The following is a 19287-nucleotide window of genomic DNA, read 5'->3' as shown; positions in this document are numbered from 1 at the left end:
TGATCATATTTTGGGTTTTCATGTAAAACTATCGGTAGATTACGAGGTAAAATTTTGGTGTCTTCGACAAAGTTGCTTGGATTGGCTAGCCCAACAACTTTTTTGAATACAAAAAAATCCCAAAAATATTCCTGAAAAGTTGGATTTTCAAAATCACCCTAATAGTGAACCACCCTAATTTACAACCAAACCAAAAGTTGCCACTTTCCATTTGCAACAACTCTTCTGAAGACACCAAAGCTCCAAAACTTCACCTTTATTCGGAAAATCCATTTTCCACTTAATTTTGCAATCTGGAAATCTGGACCACTGTGCATTAGTGTTTAGACAGCAGAAAACTTCAAAAGTAATGAGAAATGGTAGAAATGCCCAGTGTGCCGTAAATGGGTATATTCTTCTGGCAATTTTCATTTAAATTTTTATTAATATTTTATTTGGATTTTGCACTTTATTGTTCGATTCGTTCTTATCATATTTTAACTTTAATTCATATTTTGATAGATTAAACAAATAAGCGTTAAATTTTTAAGGTGAAGATATAAATATAAGTAATTGTTAGAATGATTTTCAGTGATGAGTTGATTAATTAAACACCAGTGACATTTTCTTTGATTATGTTTAGTTGAATAGTTGTCCCATGTCACTTTAACGATTCTGACTTTTTATCATTTTTAAGTTTAGTTTGAAGTATACTTTCGACAATCCAATGAAATCTTGTGGTTTGTTACACTGTTGTGTAGCAAAAGGATTGCAAGTGTAATAAACTGCTATCTGGGATTATTAGGGACATATAGAGCGATTAGGGACCCGGGACAATTATGCGGATATAAAACATAATTCTTGTCAAAATTGAACACTAAATCTCATCATTTCACCCATCCATTCCAGACCAACACTCCCGCCCCTCAAAACACCATCAGCAACGGGCGCGGCGGCGGCTCATCGAGCTTCACCTCCTCCCGCAAGAATCACCCTCACGCCAAAGCCCCACCCACCGCCTCCAAGGGCAGCCCACCAAAGACAACCCCCACTCTAGCCACCCTCCCCCCTCCACCACCACAGGCACCGCAAGCGCCGGAGATCTTCGAGGAAAGTGCCAGCAACCACGGGCTGCCAATCCACTGGAGCACCCGGTACGCCAAGGAGGACGAGGACGAAGGTCAGAAGACGGTGTCCCCAGCTAGTACGTCGATTCCGCTGAACGCCGAGGAGGAGGAGCTTCAGAGCAACAAGATCAACGGGCGGAGAGAGGTTGTGGTGGGGGGCACGGAGCAGGGTGAAACGCGCGACGAGAGCCGGAACACGCCGGTGAGGTTTGAGAACCGGACGGTTAAGGTTCCGTCGATTCGGTACGAGCCACCGTACACGCCGGAGGAGATTAGCAAGAAGGAGGTGGCGGCTGGGGGGAGTAAGGAGTCGCTTGGGGCTGGGTTTAAGCCGTTTGAGAGTATTTTGAACTTTAACAAGAAGGGAAATCGGAAAGATTATGACTTTTCGAACTTTTTCACGCGGAACGAGAGCATCCGGAATACGGTGCCGACGACGACTTCGACGGTGGCGACGAGTACGACGGCGAGAGCGGTTACGACGACGACGACGACAAGCAGACCAACGAGTAGGATTACGACAACGACTCGTCAGCAGTTTGTGAGCTCCGGCGAGGTCAAGCAACCGGTTCTGTTTGATTTGCAGCCGCCAAAGGCGAACCCGGCGCAATTTGCACCACGTACTGGTTCGGCGTTCCGGCCGGTGATGACGACCACGACTACCGCTGCTCCGAGAATCGTAACGACAACGACCACGACAACCGCCAAGCCCCGAACTTTGTCAGACCCTCGCGAATCTAACCGACCTCCAACCGCTATCCTGTTCAACGCTCCAGCTGCCACTTCCGGTCTGTTTGAGAACCGATTCGCCATCCAGCGACCTCCGGTAGCGGCTCAGGCCAACGTCCCAGTGCCCTCTACCGAGATCCTACCGCCCTTCCCGAACGTGGCCAACTACGACAAGATCAAGACCCGTTACGTCAGCCAACCCGTCTTCACCCGGCAACCCATCACGAACGAACCCTCCGCCGGACCGATCACCTCCGGAATCGACAAACTCCAAGAAGTTCCCCTCATCCAAGTCCGCAAAGACACCATCCCACGACCATTCAGCGTCCCAGCCCCGGCCAACGACCTCCTCCCCCCGAAGAAAGACTACACCTACTACGACGACTCCACCACCAAGGGCCCGCCAATCTACTACCAGTGGAAGTGGTCCATCCCCTCCTTCGGCCTGGAACCACCCCTGGACGCTCCCCTAACCGACGAGGAGAAGCTCCTCACCCAGCTCAACCCCGCCGAATCCGCCGACTCAACGCGCGAGCACAACCAAACCGCCCGCTCGATATCCTCCGAAACGGGGAACCTCGGCGAAAACAACCCCGAACCCTCGACAATCAACAAGCGCAAGATCGCCGCCGCCGTCCCCACCCACAACTACCTGGAACTGCGCCGCAAGCTCGCCATCCCGGACTTTACCTTTCCCCTCGAGGCCGAACCCAGCGATCGCCGGACCGTGTTCGAGCACGACGGCGCCGTCAACTCCTTCCAGATCAAGATCCCGGCGTACGCGCGCAGCGACGACGACAGCACGGCCTGGTACGGCGAGAACGCCAAGTGCCCCGAGTGTCATCCGGCCTTCCTCAGGCCCAACAGCTGCGAGCCGTGCGTCAAAATCCGAAGATAAGTCCCCCCCCTTTCCCTCCTACCTAATAGATTTGTTGTTTGTAAGCTAGCTAAGGTGCACACTCGTCCCGAAATCCCTGTTTGTTCTGTTGATCCTAACTCCCTCAAACCCCCTCCCCCATCACACGATGCGAATGCATTTCGTTGTTTAGAGTTAAGACCGCAAACGCGTTTACACGGTGAGGATCATTCCGCAGATCATGATCGCGAGCACCCTATCTCCGGAACGCAACCACTAACAGTGTTTGACAGTTTGGTTGCGTACTTTGGCGCAGCCTACTATCCTCAAACCTAACCCCTTTAAAAAAGTAAGTTCGAGGTCATGACAGTCTCCGGAATGGTCCCGAAGTTTCAAGTAAGTGAGAAGAAGAAGAACAAAACTAACGACAACACTCGGCGAACGAGCGAGATTAACGACGGAAGCTCTTTTTTTGTACATACACACACAGAGACATTTACACGATTTAAAAAAATAATACTCGTGAGATTGCGCGAGTTCCATGACAAGGAAGAAAAAAACGAGGAATTAGTGGAAAGTTAATAAAGTGAGAAAGAGAAAGAAAATTGTGAAAAATTAATCAATGTGTGTTTTTGTTTGATTATTCCGAAATTTTCCTATTGCATTAGGGCCATTATTGCATTCACCGCCATGGATTGTCTAATCTAATCTAACAGAGACGTAGCAAATCCGATGAAAGCTGTGTTTGATTCGTTTGATCACGCCCCAAGCACTCCAAGTAATTGCGGTAAAGCCAAGAACATCCGAAAATGTATTACAAAGATAAAACGGCCAGCCCTACTGCGGAGTGTGCACCACAGCGGTGGTTCTGAGAACGGAATACATTTCAAATAATCTGCAGGGGAAGATAGATGCGTGGACCTACCGTACAAAACGCATTTATTTTTGGTAGGGTGTGGTTCGAGTTGTGGTTAGTGTAATAAAATCAAGCAAAACAACGTAAATGGGCCAGAGTGAGTTTGTAAACAAAGAGTGTATCCTGCTCACTTCCAATGTAAATCCACTGACTTGAGCAGGATAGGCTCTTTGTTTACAAAATCTCATCTTTCAGTAATGGACATTTTTAGCATGTAAGCCATTTTTGTGACTCACGCCTACATCATAGGCGTTTAGGGCAACTTCTTGCAAAACAATTAGTATATGTAACATAGAAATTTTGATCTTTCATTTCGACATTGTAAGCAAATTATGTGCAACGGTCTAACTAGTGATTATAAGAGAAATTCTCGTATGTTTGGCTGCTAAAGAATTTGGACATATTTCGATCAAATAAGAGCTATTTTTTAATCGCGTACAGTTGAAAACGTCAGTACGCTGTAAGTAAGTAAATTTTTCCCATGAAGAGTATCGGGGCCCCATTTACAAAGCGGATTCAGTGACAGATTATTAATCAACTTAATGTTGAAAAGTTAAGGTTAATGTTAACATTCCATAGGTCGCCTTCCCTAAGGTGTCATGATAAGGTCCAGCTTGTGACGATACACTACCTTCCCTTTACTAAGCAATCGAGAATCAAGCCGAGCCGGAATGTGAACCCCGATCTACCGCTTACAAGGCGGAAGTGTTACCACTGGGCTACGTGGCTCGTTCAACAACATTAGGGGCTCAATTTGATTACATGTTTTTGTCGTCAATGATATTTTTTTTATTTTGGATTGTGCATTTTAAAACCTGTCGATGTGAAAATTTAAATGCTGATTTTTTGTATTGATTTTTAAAATTTTGTAATTTTTTATTATATTTTATTTGAAAATCAATTAATATAATACTTAACTATTTTTTTTTTATTTAGAAAACGACACAAATATTTCTTTCAATTGAAATATTCAGATGAAACTTTGTCCATGCATTCCCTATGTAAAAAAGTCATTTTGCATCATTAGTTTTTCCATACAGGTCCCCATAAGATTTTGGAGGCTGGTCATTCTGTATCTTGAGAAGAAATTTTTTGATCGATTTGGTGTTTTCGGAATTTTTCTGGTACTTTTGTACCCGACCCTCTCCGATTTCAATGAAACTTTGTAGACATGTTATCCTAGGTTATATAAGTCATTTTTGTGAATATGGAGCCAATAGTACTCGAAAATAACATTTGAGAAGGGCGTAAGGTATTTAAATATTTTTGTATTTCGTAATTTAAAAATAACTGTATCTCGAAGACGTTGCGTCGTATCAAAAAGTGGTCAAAGACAAACTTGTAGGAAATTGGACGGGCAATAAATATAACCAAAAGACTGACGAAAATTTAGGATGGTATGTCTCTCCTAAAAAAATACAAAAATCATTTACTAAAACTGATTTTTTTGAAATGTGGTCTAAACGTCAAAATTTTCGAAAACCGGTAGTGGGAATCGATTCTCCAGACAATTTTACATAAAAGTCCCCATGTTGGCCATTGTCCTATGTCCAATCCTTGGGAAGATACAGAGGTTTTAAAAATGAAAATGTTGAAAAACGTTTTTTTTTTTGTGGTTTTTGGCAATTTCTATATAACAGACTCGGTTTTTCAGTTTCGTAAATATTTTTACCGGATAGCTCGTCCAATTTCCCATAAGTTTGCCTTTGACAGCTTTTTAATTTATGTCGTTTTTATATTTGGGTAATTCTCCGCCAACTCACACAGCAGTTACCCCGACCCCTCTTCGATTTGGGTGAAACTTTGTCCTAAGGGGTAACTTTTGTCCCTGATCACGAATCCGAGGTCCGTTTTTGATATCTCGTGACGGAGGGGCGGTATGACCCCTTCCATTTTTGAACATGCGAAAAAAGAGGTGTTTTTCAATCATTTGCAGCCTGAAACGGTGATGAGATAGAAATTTGGTGTCAAAGGGACTTTTATGTAAAATTAGACGCCCGATTTGATGGCGTACTCAGAATTCCGAAAAAACGTATTTTTCATCGAAAAAGTACCAAAAAAGTTTTAAAAATTCTCCCATTTTCCGTTACTCGACTGTAAAAATTTTTGGAACATGTTATTTTATGGGAAATTTAATGTACTTTTCGAATCTTCATTGACCCAGAAGGGTCATTTTTCATTTAGAACAAAATTTTTCATTTTCAAATTTCGTGTTTTTTTCTAACTTTGCAGGGTTATTTTTTAGAGTGTAACAATGTTCTACAAAATTGTAGAGCAGACAATTACAAAAAATTTTATATATAGACATAAGGGGTTTGCTTATAAACATCACGAGTTATCGCGATTTTACGAAAAAAAGTTTTGAAAAAGTTGGTCGTCATCGATCATGGCCGTTCATAGTCACCCGCGACAGACACGGACGACGAAACGAAGAAAAACGCAAAAAGTAACTTTTTCAAAACTTTTTTTCGTAAAATCGCGATAACTCGTGATGTTTATAAGCAAACCCCTTATGTCCATATATAAATTTTTTTGTAATTGTCTGCTCTACAACTTTGTAGAACATTGTTACACTCTCAAAAATAACCCTGCAAAGTTAGAAAAAACACGAAATTTTAAAATGAAAAATTTTGTTCTAAATGAGAAAATGACCCTTCTGGGTCAATGTAGATTCGAAAAGTACATTAAATTTCTCATAAAATAACATGTTCCAAATTTTTTTACAGTCGAGTAACGGAAAATGGGAGAATTTTTAAAACTTTTTTGGTACTTTTTCGATGAAAAATACGTTTTTTCGGAATTCTGAGTACGCCATCAAATCGGGCGTCTAATTTTACATAAAAGTCCCTTGACACCAAATTTCTATCTCATCACCGTTTCAGGCTGCAAATTGTTGAAAAACACCTCTTTTTTCGCATGTTCAAAAATGGAAGGGGTCGTACCGCCCCTCCGTCACGAGATATCAAAAAAACGGACCTCGGATTTGTGATCAGGGACAAAAGTTACCCTTTAGGACAAAGTTTCACGCAAATCGAAGAGGGGTCGGGGCAACTTTTCCCGATTTCCTGGTTTCTACCACACTGAAAAAAATATTCTATTTTCAGTTATAAGCAATGGGACCATCCATAAACCACGTGAACACTTTTTTGGTAATCTCGAACCCCCTCGTGGACAATTGTCCATACAAAAAAAATCTTTTTTGTATGGAGCGTGGACAACCGCCATACCACCCCCCCCCCCTTAAGTGTCCACGTGGTTTATGGATTAGGGGGGTCCAATATAGGACAACGAAAATCCTAACTTTTCCAAAAGTGGACCCCTGTTAAATAAACCTTCAAAAATGAAGAAAACTGTGTATTTAAGCAAAAGTTTATCTTAAGAGCGAGTTTTTCACCGATGTGAAACAGGTGGTATCGAGGTGCTCCGAGTTGGATGAAACTTTCAGGGTTTGTTTGTCTATACATGAGATGAACTCATGCCAAATATGAGCCCTCTACGACAATGGAAAGTGGGGTAAAACGGGCATTAAAGTTTGAGGTCCAAAAAACATGAAAAATCTTAAAATTGCTCGCATTTCCGTAAAACTTCATCAATTCCAACTCTCTTAGATGCATTCGAATGGTCTTTTGAAGCCCTTCAAAATGTGCTATAGACATCCAGGATTGGTTTGACTTTTTCTCATAGCTTTTGCAAATTACTGTTAAAAATGGATTTTTTTAAAACCTTAATAACTTTTTGCAACAGCCTCCAACACCCATACTCCCATAGGTCAAAAGTTAGGGAATTTCATGAACTATAAGCCTACGGTATTAACTTTTTGGCCAATCGCAGTTTTTCTCATAGTTTTACGATTTTTCTATAACAAACATTTTACAACGTTGCTTTTTGCCCCGTAGGCTTCCATAGCGGCACTTTTTGGTCTTAATTTTGACATATTCGGAATCCTCAGAAAATTTTACATTAGATTGAGGTGTTGGAATTTTGAATTTGATTGGAAAAAAATGCAATTTAGAATTAATTGAATTATTATTTAGCATTTTGTCGGATTATGGGTAAAACAGGTATTCGCCTACTTGATACAGCATTTGACATATTGAACACAGGGTATGAAAAATCTAACTTTTTTTTCATAAATGTTTTATTTAATTATTTTCGAAATCAAATTCATAACTACAACATCTCAATCTAATGTAAAATTTTCTGAGGATTACGAATACGTCAAAATTGAGACCAAAAAGTGCCTCTATGGAGGCCTACAGGGCAAAAACTAACGTTGTAAAATGTTTGTTATAGAAAAATCGAAAAACTATGAGAAAAACTGCGATTGGCCAAAAAGTTAATACCGTAGGCTTATAGTTCATGGAATTCCCTAACTTTTGACCTACGGGAGTATGGGTGTTGGAGGCTGTTGCAAAAAGTTATTAAGGTTTTAAAAAAATCCATTTTTAACAGTAATTTGCAAAAGCTATGAGAAAAAGTCAAACCAATCCTGGATGTCTATAGCACATTTTGAAGGGCTTCAAAAGACCATTCGAATGCATCTAAGAGAGTTGGAATTGATGAAGTTTTACGGAAATGCGAGCAATTTTAAGATTTTTCATGTTTTTTGGACCTCAAACTTTAATGCCCGTTTTACCCCACTTTCCATTGTCGTAGAGGGCTCATATTTGGCATGAGTTCATCTCATGTATAGACAAACAAACCCTGAAAGTTTCATTCAAATCGGAGCACCTCGATACGACCTCTAGAACAAACCGAGCAGAATTTACAAATACTGCCTCTTAAACATTCAATAAATGGTTGTTGTAATTAACCTAATTGAATATTTTTCCAATTATGAGTATAAATATAGCTATTTTCATGTTAAAAGTATCAAAAATGCTGAAGCCGTAAGAATTTATAATTAATAATAAAAACTATAGTTAATTGTTCTTAACTAAAGCATCATAATTAAAGTTTAAAATAATATTTTACAATAATAAATCAATAACAAAACATATTTTGAATATAAACATGCGTAGTTTTATCAACAATTGTAAACAAATCTATTGTTTTGTTTTGGTCAACTATTTATGTAATTTATATGGAAAAAATGTGCATCAAAATTACTTTTTTTATCATTTTGATGTTTACAGTTGTTTTTGAAAAATTTTCTTTGATCTTTATTGGAAATAAATGTGTTTGAATGTCTGTTAGGTTTTTTGTTGTTTTATACAAAATTTGTTAGCAAAACATATTTGTTTATGATGGAAAATCCATCTTTTATTCATTATATCTATCATAAGACCTCCACCGTGCATCAAAACCCCAAATATCGGTAAAATTTGGTATAAAAATAATAGCTTTCCTATAATCGGATTATGGACCCGGGTCCACTATTGGAAAAGGGGGTCCATAACAGGCAAAAAAAACTATTTTTTCAAATGGCTATTTTTCTGCTCAAAAACAAATTACTGATGAAACAAGTAGTTAAAATTGTTCAAAAGACTTCAGATTTCATTGTTTTGTACAAAGGGTTATGAAAAAGTGCTTAAAATATTGAAAAACTGTGAAAAATGCGCGTCGGCTCTACTAGGGGGTCCACTAATGGTTAAAATACCCTAATTACTGAATATTTAGTGATTGCGAACTCGATTCTGCTTTAAAAATGGATTTTTAATATTTTTTTGTCCGGGTCCAGATTTTTATAAAATATACCGATTTATGTTATAACTACTTAAAGGTATACATTTTCGATTTTTAATAGGTTTTTCTATTTCAAAACCTTTTGAGAGAAAATCACACCAGACAAAAGTATTTCTGAAAAGCGGACTCTCTACATTTTTCTCTCTGGGGCTTTAAAAATTGGAAAATCAGTTTATGAGGAACAGTCTCATGAAAAATATTAGTGTCAAGATAATGATTATCAACTGACGATGCTTCAGAACTAATGGTTCAATTTAAAATGGTAGAAATTGCAACTTTTCGGAGCTCTCTGATTTTTTCAGTAAAAATAAGCTCTAGTTTTTAAAATCGTAATATCGTTAATTTTCCATATTTCGTATTTTAGGCCAAATTTTATAAAATTCGAAAGCTGCTTTTTCTCGGGTCACAACTAGCATTCATGGAAACGAACTTGATTTACGATAAATGTGAATTTAAGATTTTTTAAACTTTCATTTTGTAAAGCTTATAAGGCCGTTGCAAATATCTTTCAAAGTTTATGCCACCCCCCCCCCCCCCCCCAAATTGGCCAGAATAATCAGGGGCAATTTTTTTTTTGAAAAACTTCAAAATTTTCATGAAAATTTAAGTTCAATCAACTGAAAACCAGTTAAAATGCATTTTCCCTCGTTCATAATCATATTCAGCATGTTTGAACTCCTTTGAAAACATTTTAAATTTTCATGAAATACCAAAAAAAAAATTCCATCAATATCTCTATAGTTTCAAAATTTATTATTGGAAAGCAACTGTACGCCTGTAAAATGCATTTTAAAACACTTTTTTCATCCAAATGTTGAAACGTAGGCTTGTGATTTCAATTTTTATATTTTTTTTTATTTTTTTGCCCCCCTCCCTCCCTTTGGTCAGAGCCGAGGGACATAAACTTCAAAAAATATTTGCAACGGCCTAAATGGACGATAATAATAATTTCTGCATGTTTCCATTGTGTAATTGAACCTTATTGGAACTTCAATATGATAAAATAATCACAAGAAAATGCGATATAAAAGGTCTCTTGGGAAACAATTAACACCCAAAAATTTCACTTTAAAAAAAAGGATTTTTTTTATAAAACTGCATTACTAAAAGCGTTCTCAGTCTCAGGTAGTAGTCCCAGTTGCTCCTGCAAGCTCTAGGTCGCATTGAGTTGATATCTGCACGAAACATTTTTTTTGGCGTTTGAAAAATGTGCAATTTTTTCACTAGAATGCTTATAACTTCTTTTCGATTGAGCCAACCGAGATGCTTACCCCTTCATTTTGTCGCATTCTCTAAGCTCTTTCAGCTGCCTTTAAAATTTTGAAATTAAATTTAATGTTGCCTTAGTTACATACATTTTCAGATTATTTTAGTTTAAGACATTCCCTGGAAATTTCAGGCAAATCGGTGAGGTCCAAACAAAGGGGTTCGTGGACTCTCTCTAAAAGCGAATCTTGTCTTGAAAACATATAAATTTTCATTTGTTCCAAGGATTTACAAAAATATGCCAAAAAAAACTCAAGAAAGTTTCACTTTATTCACTGATGATACACAAAAAATCCGGGCGCCCACTGCAGATTACCACCACTGACTTCCTTCTTAGGAGTCGGGTAGATCGATATCAGATGCTCTCCAGCAGTGTTGATCTCGCTAATGAGCGTCCTCCTCCGTTTGCTGGAAAAGTACCCACGGTGCTCCTGCCCATCCACGTAGATCTGTAAAACAACTCATCAGTCTTTTCATTTCCCCTTGTGACTTTGGAAACTAACCTTAAAATCATCAATCTGATCCAGGTACTTTGCCGCCACGTCCCAGTGAAGCATCAGCTGATCTGGACCCACCCGATGGCACGAGATGATCCCGGCCGGGCACGCGAATCTCTGGCTACCCCCCTTATGATAGGCCGCCCACTGACACTGATAGCTGAGGGCAAGCTCGCACAGCGTCCGTGGCGTTGAGGTGGCGTGATCGCCTTCCTGCATCGGCGAAGGCTTGACGAACGAAGTTCGCGAGATGCGTTCTTCTGTTGGTTCCAACGGCTTGTCGAGGGATTCTGGTTCTTCAGCAACTGGCTCTTGCAGATTCTGGAAAGGTTGTTCGCTAGCTTGTTCCTGCTTGTCATCCGGAACATCTGAGGGTGCTTCCTGAGAAGCTTCGAGCGTTTCAGCAACTTCCAGTTGCTCAAAAATGTCCACCGACTTGTCGGTCGATGTGTGGCTGTCATCACGCTGCAGCAGATCTTCGGTGGCAAGGTTGGGTCTAGGTTCTTCCAGAGATTTTATGATCACTGGTATTGGATCTGTAATATCTTCCGCTGTAGCAACTTCTTCCTCTTGACTGTAATCAGGTTCAATCACTACGATGCTGACTTCGGACGGTCGACGATCCTCCTGCGTCGTTTCAACTGCAATTATTTCCCGAAGAACCGTTGGTTCTTCAGCTTCCAAAGGTTCCTTGACAGATTCTACGGAAGCTTGTTCCGCCTCGACGATTTCTTCCAGTAAAGACGTAGATTCCTCAACGATGGGCTGTGCAGCAGCTTCTGCCACTTGCTCCGGTTGCAGCGGTTCTTCCAGCGCCTGATCTTTTTTCACCTCAAAACCATCAACAAAACCGATCATCTCCAACACCTTTTGATCAGATTCCACCGGTTCTTCAACCTTCGGAAGTTCCTCCTCCACTTCTTCTGGAGTGGCAATGCCAGGCTCCTCTTGAGGCGCAATTTCTTCTACCGGGATAGGTTCAGCAGGTTCCAAGAGGGTTGGTGCAATTGGCTCTTGTGTCACTTCGATCACTTCAGGAAGTTCTTCAGGTTCTAGAACAATCTCAGAGGTGGCGTCTTCTTCGTTTGATGTTTCCGTCGGTAGTTCAGCTGCTTCTTCCTGGATAATTTCCAGAGCTTCTGATATTTCGAGGGCTTCGACGCCATCTGTTGCTGGCTCCACTGGTTCTTCCTCTTGAACAGCTTCCAGAATCACTGTTGCTTCTATTGGTTCCTCTCGCTCTTGAACGACCTCTGCTTCGATGGGTTCCACAGCTTCTTCTACTTCCGCCGGATGCATCTCTGGTAGAATTTCTTCCAGCACAACTTCCAGAATTTCCTCTACGTCTGGTATCCGTTGTTGTTCTACCTCTCCCTCTACTGTCGTTTCTTCCAGCGGTTCTTCGGCTGCCAGCTCTTCCAAGCTCATCCCATCCAACTGAACAGCCACATCCACCGTCCTAACCAGCTTCGTCTTGCTCATCTGCTCCACCATCGTCCCGATCGAGCGCGTAGTCTCCAGCACCTCTCCCAACTCTGTCTCAAACCTGCGTGAAAGCTTCGCCAACTCTTCCCGCTGCAGTTCCGCCAGCTGCTCGTCCGTACACTCCAGCGCGGACGCGTACAGCGTCTCCAGGTCCGACTCCGACTCCTGCGACGGAAAGCAGGACAGTACGATCTGCTCCGCGGCGGCAGAGTCCATGGACGCTTCCGGCGTCATCAGCTCGTACTGCCGGGAAGCGAGCAGAAGCTGCATCAGCTGCTTGAGCTCGCGCAGGTCGCCCTCGATGGTCATAAGGCGGTCCTGGAAGCAGATCGTGTAAGTCGTTGTTTCGGAGTTAAATTGTAACGTACTTACGGATGTTGACCTCACACTGGGAACGCTTGATGCACTCTTGGTAGATTCTTCAAACTGAACGGATTTTGAGGCGTAGATAACCTCTGAAAAGTTCAACCAGCTTTAGGTTTGCGTGTTCTGTAACCAAACATCCAACTCACCTTCCGCAATCGCCTTGCACGGTTCAGACTGAACGGTTTCCGCCAGTTCCACAAGGTAGTCATCCTCAAAGCCGGTTTTACTCGCACCCAGCTTCTCCAGAATCTGCTCCAATGCGTCCCGCAGCGGATCAATCGACACCTCAATGTGGTTCTGAATCTGCTCAAAGTACCGTCTCCACTCCTGCTCCAGCTTTGTCTTCCTCTCCAGCTCATCCGTACCTCTGACAACCCCCGACAAGCACCCTTCCAGCACCTCCTTCACCACTCCAGCTGCTGCTTCCTCCTGCCCGTCATCGTCCGAAAGTCGCCTCACTCCCATCACGCACTCCAGCTCGGACTCCTGCTTCGCCACCCCCAACAAGTCCATCAACCGTGCCTCAAAAAACAACCCGACGTTCTGGCCCCGATCGCGGATGCATCCACTCAGCATTACAACCTGATCGGCCTCCTTCCGTTCCAGCACCGCCGACGCCGACTCCATCCGCAGGTGGATCGTGCTGGCGTTCGTCGACGGATTCTCCTCCCCCCTCAGCTGCTCAGACTGTTTGAGCAGCTGCGTAAACAGCTGCACCATCCGGTCGGGACCGCTGGCGGGAAGCTTCCTAGGCTCCGGCTCCTCAACGAGCGAACCTTGGCCGCTGTGCTGCCACGACTTGGGAGCTTCCAGCGTGCGTTCCAGGTAGGCTCGCAAGCTGTCGATGGTTTCGTTGAGGTGTCGCTGCTCGCGCTCCAGCTGTGCCGGGAAGTCCGGAGGGGTTGATGGCTCTTCCGGTTCTTGGACGAGGTGGAACGAGACGGAGGGTTTCTTGCTTACGGATGGTTGCGAGTCCAAAGGTGGAGCGGACGGAGTCGGAGAATCCTTGCTAAGAAAGGACTTGACCCGGACCGTCCAGCCGCTGACGATTGTCAGGAAGGCGAAGAAGAGGGCGTGGAACGTTGACAGGTAGGAGATGGTGGAGGGTTGATCGGTGGTAAGCAGGTTGTGGATCTTCTGGACGACCTCGAGGGAGGGGTGGTCTAACTCGGGTGCGTTTTGGTTTGGTTCTGATAGAGTTGTGGTACCTGGACAAGTCGCGATCGAAGGCACGTTGTACAGCTCGACTTTCTCGTTGGGAACCTGCTTGAGCAGCTGCACGAGCTCCTCGAGCGCACTCGATAGCGAGTTCTCGTACTGGCTTAAGATCATAAGCAAGCCTCGACGGAGCACCGGCAGGATGGTATCACCGTAGTACTCGTTGTCACCTTCGCAGATTAGTCCTTCAAAGTACGACTTTAGGAGATCCCAGGAAGCGTCGTCGCGATCACCCGTTTGGGTTTGACAGATGTCCTGCAGAGTTACCTGGATCTGACCAAGTATGCGGAGGTGATCTTCATCCACGGTTGGATTCATCAGCTGCTGAACTAAAACCTCGATCTTCTCGTGTACTGACAAACCCACAAAGTCTTGCGGAAGTTCCACGTCTTCAACGTAAAACACCTGAACCAGTAGCGCTGCAATGGTCTTCAAGTCACGATCGTTTAGCTCGTTGTTGATCATGAACTGCTCGATCACACCACGGATACTCTGCACCAGATCCTCCGGTTTGTGACAGCGTGGTCTTGCCCAGTTCTTGCTCGACGTCTGAATCACGATCGAACCCCCGGAATAACTCAGCTTACCGATCACCTTGTCCTCGATCGTTTGCACACTGAACTGAGAAGGATCGTGCGGAAGCTCCGACGATCGCAGGATCTTATCCAACCCGTACTTCATCTGCTCCACTTTGTTTCCGCGACTCTCGTCCAGGTGCAGCTGCACCAGCAGCTTCCCACTCGGTTGTTCGATCACTTCCCGGAAGCGATCCTTGACTGACTGAATGATCTCGCTGCGATCGCTCTCCAGCGGAATGCTGTCGGAAGGTGCCGTAAGCACGGCTGAAGACGTGTTCGGGAAGCTCATCACCGCTACGATTCTGTTCCCGGACTTGCTGACCGTGATGTCCGGCTCGGTGGACATCGTCACGCCCATGGTCTTCTCCTGAAAGACCAGCGACTCTTGCAGAAAGTTCTTCAACTGATCCAGCGACATCTGTTGCTGATCGGTTTCACTACCGGACCAGCTGCTGGACAACCTATTCAGCGTGTCCGGAACGTGCACAAACAGTGCCGCATCATCGTCCTTCTGGAAGAATCCGACCAACGCCTCCGACTCCGGTAGATCTCGAGCCGTATCCGCTCTCGAGAAACTATGAACCACGATCGTTTCATCGTCTTGGTTCAGTATCTCCTCCAGCGTTTGCTGCAACCGCATCAGAATCGACTCCCTCGAATTTCCCTGAACCCTTCCTAACACATCCTCCGTCAGTTCCATCATCCTCCTAGTCGTCACCACGTGATCTTCCCTAGCTACCCTCGAGCTCTGCTCTTCCTGCACGTTCGGATACCTCAAAATCACCACGCTCTCGTCCCGCTCCAACATCTCATTAATGTTTCGAATGTACTCCAGCGCTTGTTGGTGCCCAAAGCTGTCCTTCCGCCCAAGCTGCATCAGCACCGTACTGTCCGGATCGACGATCGCCCCAACGGCATGCTTCCTAACCTTACTCACCACCGAAATCGACTGCTTCCGCTCCTCCTCCGCCATCCTCGCAACAGAAAATATCGGCCTGGCACCGGTCTGCTCCAGCGTCAGCTCGTCCACGGAAGCCGAACTCTCGCCGGATCCGCTCTCCACCGATGAAGCACTGTCCGAAGAGAAGCTCAGCTCGGACTCGCTACCGTCTTCGTCATGACGAAACGTTCCGTCGTACAGGGTTGGCGCTAGCGGAGTGGTGATCAGGCGTTGGATTACCGGCTGGTGCGGGTCGTACTGTACGGGCCGTTCGGACACGACCTTGACGACCTTGTCGTCGACTACGTCGATGAACAGCTGGGTGTCGGAGGAGCGGGGCTGACGGCGGCGACTCATTTTGTAACGGGGAATTTAGGGGACGGGAATCTAGAAAAGTTTTGTTTAAATATTTTTTAAACTTGAAATTACAAAAAAAAAACTCACTTTTAAAGATTTTGCACAAGAAATTTTGATGAAACTTGTCAAACTTTCAAATGGTCATGGCAAACTTGATATTGCTGAACATTTTCCGAATCTAGTCATCCTCCAAGATCAGAACCAGATTCCCTCAACAAACTGTCAGAAAAACTTCAAAATTTCGGTTAATTCCAAAATCTTTCAAGAAATGGCCCAAATTAACGCCAACAACCTGGAGCTTGTGCTGGACGTGTACGACGACGGAACGATCGAGGTTGCCCCTCCAGGCGAACAGGTCAACAGTCATCACCGCCGCCACAACACCAACCAACACCATCACCATCCAGTGGTAGAATGCTGTTCCGAGCTGAGCTGCCAACCTCCGGTGGAGAAACTGTTCGAGCGACTGCCGGAGGAAAATGTCTTGGAAGTGTCTTCAAGTGACGAATCCGAACCGGAACTGGTGGAGGTGGCGTGTCCGTGTCGGTGTGACGGATGTCACGGGAGATGCCACCGGAAGGTAGTGAGGACAGGAAGAGGAGCAGCAGCACAGGATGAGGTGGTCATGATGGAGGCGAACATCCGGGTGAAGGTGCCCATCAAGAGGAAGCACTTTGAGCGGCTGGTGCAAATGGCCCGGGTTTGTCAGGAGCGGTTGCCGTAGAGTAAAGAGGGGTTCTTTTTTTGGCATGCAAATAAATTTCTTAATTGTTTAAAATATCATTTGTTTTACTATCTAAGGACTTTCTCCATGCATGATGCAATTACAAATTATTTTTACATAGTCTTGTGTTACACAGCAAAAACTCTGATGGAAAATCGCATGCAAAAGCATTCACATCACCTTTATGAGCAAAAACATGTAATATTGTATAACAAATCGAGTACACAAAAAACATGTACTCAAGGAAAAAAATGATTTTGAACACCCCAAAACTAACAACAATCCGCCCCAAGAGGAAAAATACCCTTTCTAATCAAATACCTATCTTCGTCATATGGAGAGTTTGATGCTCGATTAAAGCTCCAAAAATACTTTTCAGGCTATAAACTTACCAGCAACAGCACCGCCTCGAGTAAGCACGCAAATTTATGCAACTTACTGGCCAAAAAGATCAAATTTAATGCACTTTTGATCATAATTTCTATTTTGCGAGACCATTTCTCATTATTTTGGTGGCACACACATCCACACGCAAGATCAGAGGTTAACTGCTTAACGAAAGTCGCGATCAATATCTTTTCACTTGCGCTATCGATTTCAAAGCGCTTAAGATATAAATTTGCTTCCAACTACCGGCAACATGTTCTTTTGCCCATTAGTTAGTCACTCACTTGAAAAATAATCCCGAAAAATGTAAATAATTAGCAAGCACCAACAAAAAAAAACGCGCTAAGTCTTTTGACGTTTCATTTTTGACGACCCATTCCAATCGAAGGCTGAAGAAAACCGAACGAGAAGCGAAGGCAAATAAAGAACAAAGGGTGACCACCAACATACTGGTGCAGCGCCTGTTGGAGTGAGCAAATGCTGCCAGGAAACTATCGCTATAAATGCTACTTTTCGTGAGTGTTCGCTTAAAATTTAATCAATTTTGGCAGCACTAAGCAGACCCAAAAGAGCGCTGGAAGAAAAAAAGAACTAAGCTGAAAATAGAAAAATGGGCGTGGCCCAATGCACTCGACTGATTAGAATGCATTTTTAAAATATTTTTTTTACATGCTTGTAAAAGGAATAACATAACTTTTAATAAAAGTGAAAATAAACAGAAATGTTCACAAAAAGTTGCTCTACTCGTTGGTGTACTTGGTTTTAGTGAATTTCAAGGAACAATCCAGATTATCCAGCATCATTCAAACACGACCGCTTATTAGGCTTAAAATGTGCATATTTCCCCTAAATATTTTATTTCCTTTTTATGCATGCAGTTTTTTTTTACTTTTTTTTACATTGCGCAGTTGCTTTGTTTTGGTTCCTCAACGAACAGCTGTTCTTTTGTGCCGGGGCCGTAATTGACAGCTTCCCTTCCCCAAACTTTATACTTCCCCTCGAGTTGAGCCTGCGCCGAAATTGTGTTGGCCGGTGTAATTTATTTGAAAATGTCATTAAAATTAAATTCGGTGATTTTTTTTCAATCATCATCAAACTGCTCGAACCGATGACCTCAGTCGAATAATGAACCGTATGCGCCCGTAGGTATGCAATGGTGAGCGCGTACAGATCAACTGTGAACTGTGAGCTAAAACAGCGTGACAACAGTATTGACAACACTGTCGCTCATTTCCCGCACTGCTGCTGAGTTGAAAGGGTTGAAAAAATATCGGATTTTTATAATGGATTTCTGTTGAAATAATTAACCAAGTTTTTCTATAAATCTTCATTTAAAACAAGTTTTTTTATCGTGATTTTTTACGACCCCACAGACCACCGGAGGTTGGCCGAATCTCGGTCTTAGGGTGTAATAATATTTCACACAATTCACTAAAACAAACGGACAAATCTCGTCAAGAGCAATAAAAATGCGTGCGAACTAGAGACCCTAAATAGGGAGACTGGTCTAAGCTTGCTAAATCGATCTGGCAACGTATGTTTTGAGCTTGGCAACACTGATAAGTTTTGCTGGGCGTAAAGGCAAATGCTCGTTTGGATACGTCAAACTCGCGTCTGTTTGGGTACGTCAAATTCACTTCGTCCAGTCTCCCTATTTAGGATCTCTAGTGCGAACTGTTTCAATCAATCAAGATAATAACATTTATTTCAACCACATGACAACACACAGTAAACAATGACGCGCTGTCAACGACAGTCGAGGCTCGGCATTGAGGCCGAGTTCGAGTCCAGCGACGAATGCACAGTGGGCACATTCACAATTCCATTCGTCACAATATGATTAAATTTTCCTTAGTAGGAAACATAGTTTTCCAATAAGGTAAAAAACAATTCCATAACTTACCTTCCTTTGTTCGTTTAGCTTTTCTTCGCGAGTATTGTAAGAGAGTGAACCACCCAACTTCCAACTCCTCAGGCAAGGAAGCGTCAATGGAGCATTTCCATTCGAGCAGTTTTTGCTTTTTTCTACAATGTATTCCTTATGGAGCGAACTGTCAAAAACTGCTCGACGGCGGGAGCTCCCTTGAAGCAAAATTCTCATCGGTCAGTGTAAGATGTTAACGTGTACACCGTTACTAAATTTGCGATAAGATTGAATAAACATGATTCCATTGTTT

General features: G+C 43.1%; 3 protein-coding genes across 3 annotated transcripts in view; 2 read left to right on the top strand and 1 right to left on the bottom strand.

Annotated features, from left to right (window-relative positions):
• LOC120428641 (uncharacterized) overlaps positions 1-3310 on the top strand; it is a 146006-nt gene extending 142696 nt beyond the window's left edge. The window contains exon 6 of the mRNA XM_052709603.1: positions 889-3310. Coding sequence (XP_052565563.1) covers positions 889-2733 — 1845 coding nt within the window. The 3' untranslated portion in view covers positions 2734-3310. The remainder of the gene's footprint in view (positions 1-888) is intronic.
• Positions 3311-10810: 7500 nt separating this feature from the next.
• On the bottom strand, positions 10811-16164 carry LOC120427478 (uncharacterized). Its single transcript, XM_039592344.2, has 5 exons — positions 16087-16164; positions 13053-16029; positions 12913-12995; positions 11062-12858; positions 10811-11007 (listed from the first exon to the last, which is right to left on the bottom strand). Exons 2-5 carry the CDS (start codon positions 15997-15999, stop codon positions 10831-10833), a joined length of 5004 nt encoding a protein of 1667 aa, XP_039448278.1. The 5' UTR covers positions 16000-16029; positions 16087-16164; the 3' UTR covers positions 10811-10830.
• Positions 16165-16237: 73 nt separating this feature from the next.
• Positions 16238-16748, top strand: LOC120427470 (uncharacterized). The gene has a single exon (XM_039592339.2). It carries the CDS (start codon positions 16268-16270, stop codon positions 16721-16723), a length of 456 nt encoding a protein of 151 aa, XP_039448273.1. The 5' UTR covers positions 16238-16267; the 3' UTR covers positions 16724-16748.
• The last annotated feature ends 2539 nt before the right edge of the window (positions 16749-19287 follow it).

This window comes from Culex pipiens, chromosome 3 (assembly GCF_016801865.2).
Source record: "Culex pipiens pallens isolate TS chromosome 3, TS_CPP_V2, whole genome shotgun sequence".
NCBI lineage: Eukaryota > Metazoa > Arthropoda > Insecta > Diptera > Culicidae > Culex > Culex pipiens.
This window is presented reverse-complemented; position numbering and strand designations above follow the sequence as displayed.

What these genes read in the sequence shown, in the direction of transcription:
- LOC120427478 (XM_039592344.2), bottom strand. Translation starts at nt 15,999, where the DNA reads ATGAGTCGCCGCCGTCAGCCCCGCTCCTCCGACACCCAGCTGTTCATC. An exon ending in GTGCAAGGCGATTGCGGAAG is followed by an intron (nt 12,996 to 13,052) that starts GTGAGTTGGATG and finishes TGAACTTTTCAG; the next exon opens with AGGTTATCTACGCCTCAAAA. An exon ending in ATCAGATTGATGATTTTAAG is followed by an intron (nt 11,008 to 11,061) that starts GTTAGTTTCCAA and finishes GTTGTTTTACAG; the next exon opens with ATCTACGTGGATGGGCAGGA.
- LOC120427470 (XM_039592339.2), top strand. Translation starts at nt 16,268, where the DNA reads ATGGCCCAAATTAACGCCAACAACCTGGAGCTTGTGCTGGACGTGTAC.